At 63.6% G+C, this 1,852-nt stretch overlaps 1 protein-coding gene across 1 annotated transcript in view; it reads left to right on the top strand.

Annotated features, from left to right (window-relative positions):
* Window positions 1-1,041: 1,041 nt before the first annotated feature.
* ARHGAP23 (Rho GTPase activating protein 23) overlaps window positions 1,042-1,852 on the top strand; it is a gene marked incomplete at its 5' end in the record, with an annotated part of 23,974 nt that continues 23,163 nt past the window's right edge. Inside the window, one exon of the mRNA XM_029965860.1 lies at window positions 1,042-1,239. Within this exon, the coding sequence (XP_029821720.1) occupies window positions 1,042-1,239 (198 nt within the window). The remainder of the gene's footprint in view (window positions 1,240-1,852) is intronic.

Genomic DNA, 1,852 nt, shown 5'->3' with positions numbered 1-1,852 from the left:
AAAAGGCCCACTCAGCACAGGCACAGACAAAGGCTTTTTGTGCCTTGTCCCTTTGTGTCCCTTGTCCCTGTCCCCTCCCCGCTCCCCATCCATCGCTTCCACCCAGACAGCCCCTGAATTTTAACACCCTCGTCCCAGGATGGGCTGATCCCAACGGCTGCAGCAGGGAGCGGATCCCGGTGGATCCACTGCTCTGCCTGTCCCTCCAGCTCCCAGATTGCCAGTTTCTCCTGTTTTAGCAGAACTGGGTGCTCCCAGGGCATCAGGCAGTGCCCTCTCCTCCCCTTGGCCACGGAGCTGCTCCCGCTCCAGCTGGGCTGGCGGATGTGCAGCCAGATGTGCAGCCAGATGTGCGGCACAGGGAGCAGCACCGTCCCTCACCGGGGCTGTGCTAAACCCTCCCGGCCTCAGCCAGGGTGTTGGGACTCCTGGATGCCTCTCCCAGCTCCCTGCCTCGGTGCCAGGAGAGATGCCCGTGGCTGCTCCAGCTCCGCCACAACCCCATTGCCCCTCCCAGCACTGGCACTGGGAGCTGTGGGATGGAGCCACATCCCCTTTGGCCCCATCTGCTGCTCTGGGCAGTGTCCCTTGCCAGATCCCAACACGGTGCCAGGTCCCTGCTCCGGCTCGGGAAGCATCACTCACCCCAGCACCTCCCGGACGGCTCTTTCCGCCTTGCCCAAGGTTATTGCCACGGCGTCACCAGAAGGGACCTTTTGTCCCCAAGTCCCTCAGCCATCCGCCCCCATCTCTCCTCCTGGGTCCCATCCAGACCCCCAGGCACAGCTCATTTATTTTTATTTCCTTTCCATTCATCTTCTTCCCAAAGGTCCCACGCGAGGAGTCTGGGGGGGGAGATGCTGCTGGGCTGGGTGGGCTGTGGGGGCTGGAATTTGCCGCTGGAGGGCTGGGAATAGGGAGGAATAGGGATGGGGGGGTGTCTTAGGAATGGAGCAGCCTTTTGGGCAGAGCTCAAGGGGTGGGCACGTGGGGGGGCTGGTCCTGTACCCCCCATCCCTTCTCCAGAAATGACATCTTGTCCTTGTCCCCCCCTCACAGCCAACGCCGGGCCAGAGAGATGGAGCATCCCCGAACGCCAACGTGCCCCCGGAGGGGGGGTCCTTCCCCTGGGTGGGCCCCAAGACGGTGGTGCTGCGGAAGAGCTCCCAGGGGGGGTTCGGCTTCACCCTCCGCCACTTCATCGTGTACCCCCCGGAGTCGGCCGTGCACTCGGCCAAGGTAGGGAGCTAGGGGGGCTTGGGGGGGCCTGGGGGGTCCTGGGGACACTGGAATGCTGTGGTTGGATGCAGTGTTTGGGCTGGGGGTGGGCAGGCGGGCTCTGGGAGATGAGGAACGAACCGTCCGTCATCGCCTGCTTTGTTGGGGTTCCTGGAGCTGCCCCCACCCCCCGTGGGTGTCCCTGGAATGGAGGAGCCCGTGGAGCTGCTGGGAGATGTGGGAATCAGCAGCACCTCTGGATCCTTTTGGGATGGGACACGGCTGCTTGTGGGAACAGGGAGAATACCTCGGCCCTGAAGGATGGCTCCGGCATCCCTGGGAATGGCAGGAAAAGGCACTTCAGAGCCCTCAAGGCCAGCAAGGCCCAGTGGATTTTTGGGTCCCAGGCTCCTGGCTGTTGGTGGGAGCCTTCCAACTGGATCTGCCCCGGGATCTGTGTCCAGCTGCAGCCGGACCCTCTCCAGGTGCTGCCTTTTGGGGGGACTCAGCCCTGGATTGACCCTCCTGCACCCCCTGAACCGCCAAGAAACCCCAGTCCAGGCAGCACCTTCAACCCCCCTGGATGGAGGGATCCCATGAGCAGCTTCCAGCCTGGATAGAGCCCTCTGCACCC

Source organism: Manacus vitellinus, unplaced genomic scaffold, assembly GCF_001715985.3.
Source record: "Manacus vitellinus isolate BGI_N305 unplaced genomic scaffold, ASM171598v3 scaffold_120_pilon, whole genome shotgun sequence".
In the NCBI taxonomy this organism is placed as follows: domain Eukaryota; kingdom Metazoa; phylum Chordata; class Aves; order Passeriformes; family Pipridae; genus Manacus; species Manacus vitellinus.
This window is presented reverse-complemented; position numbering and strand designations above follow the sequence as displayed.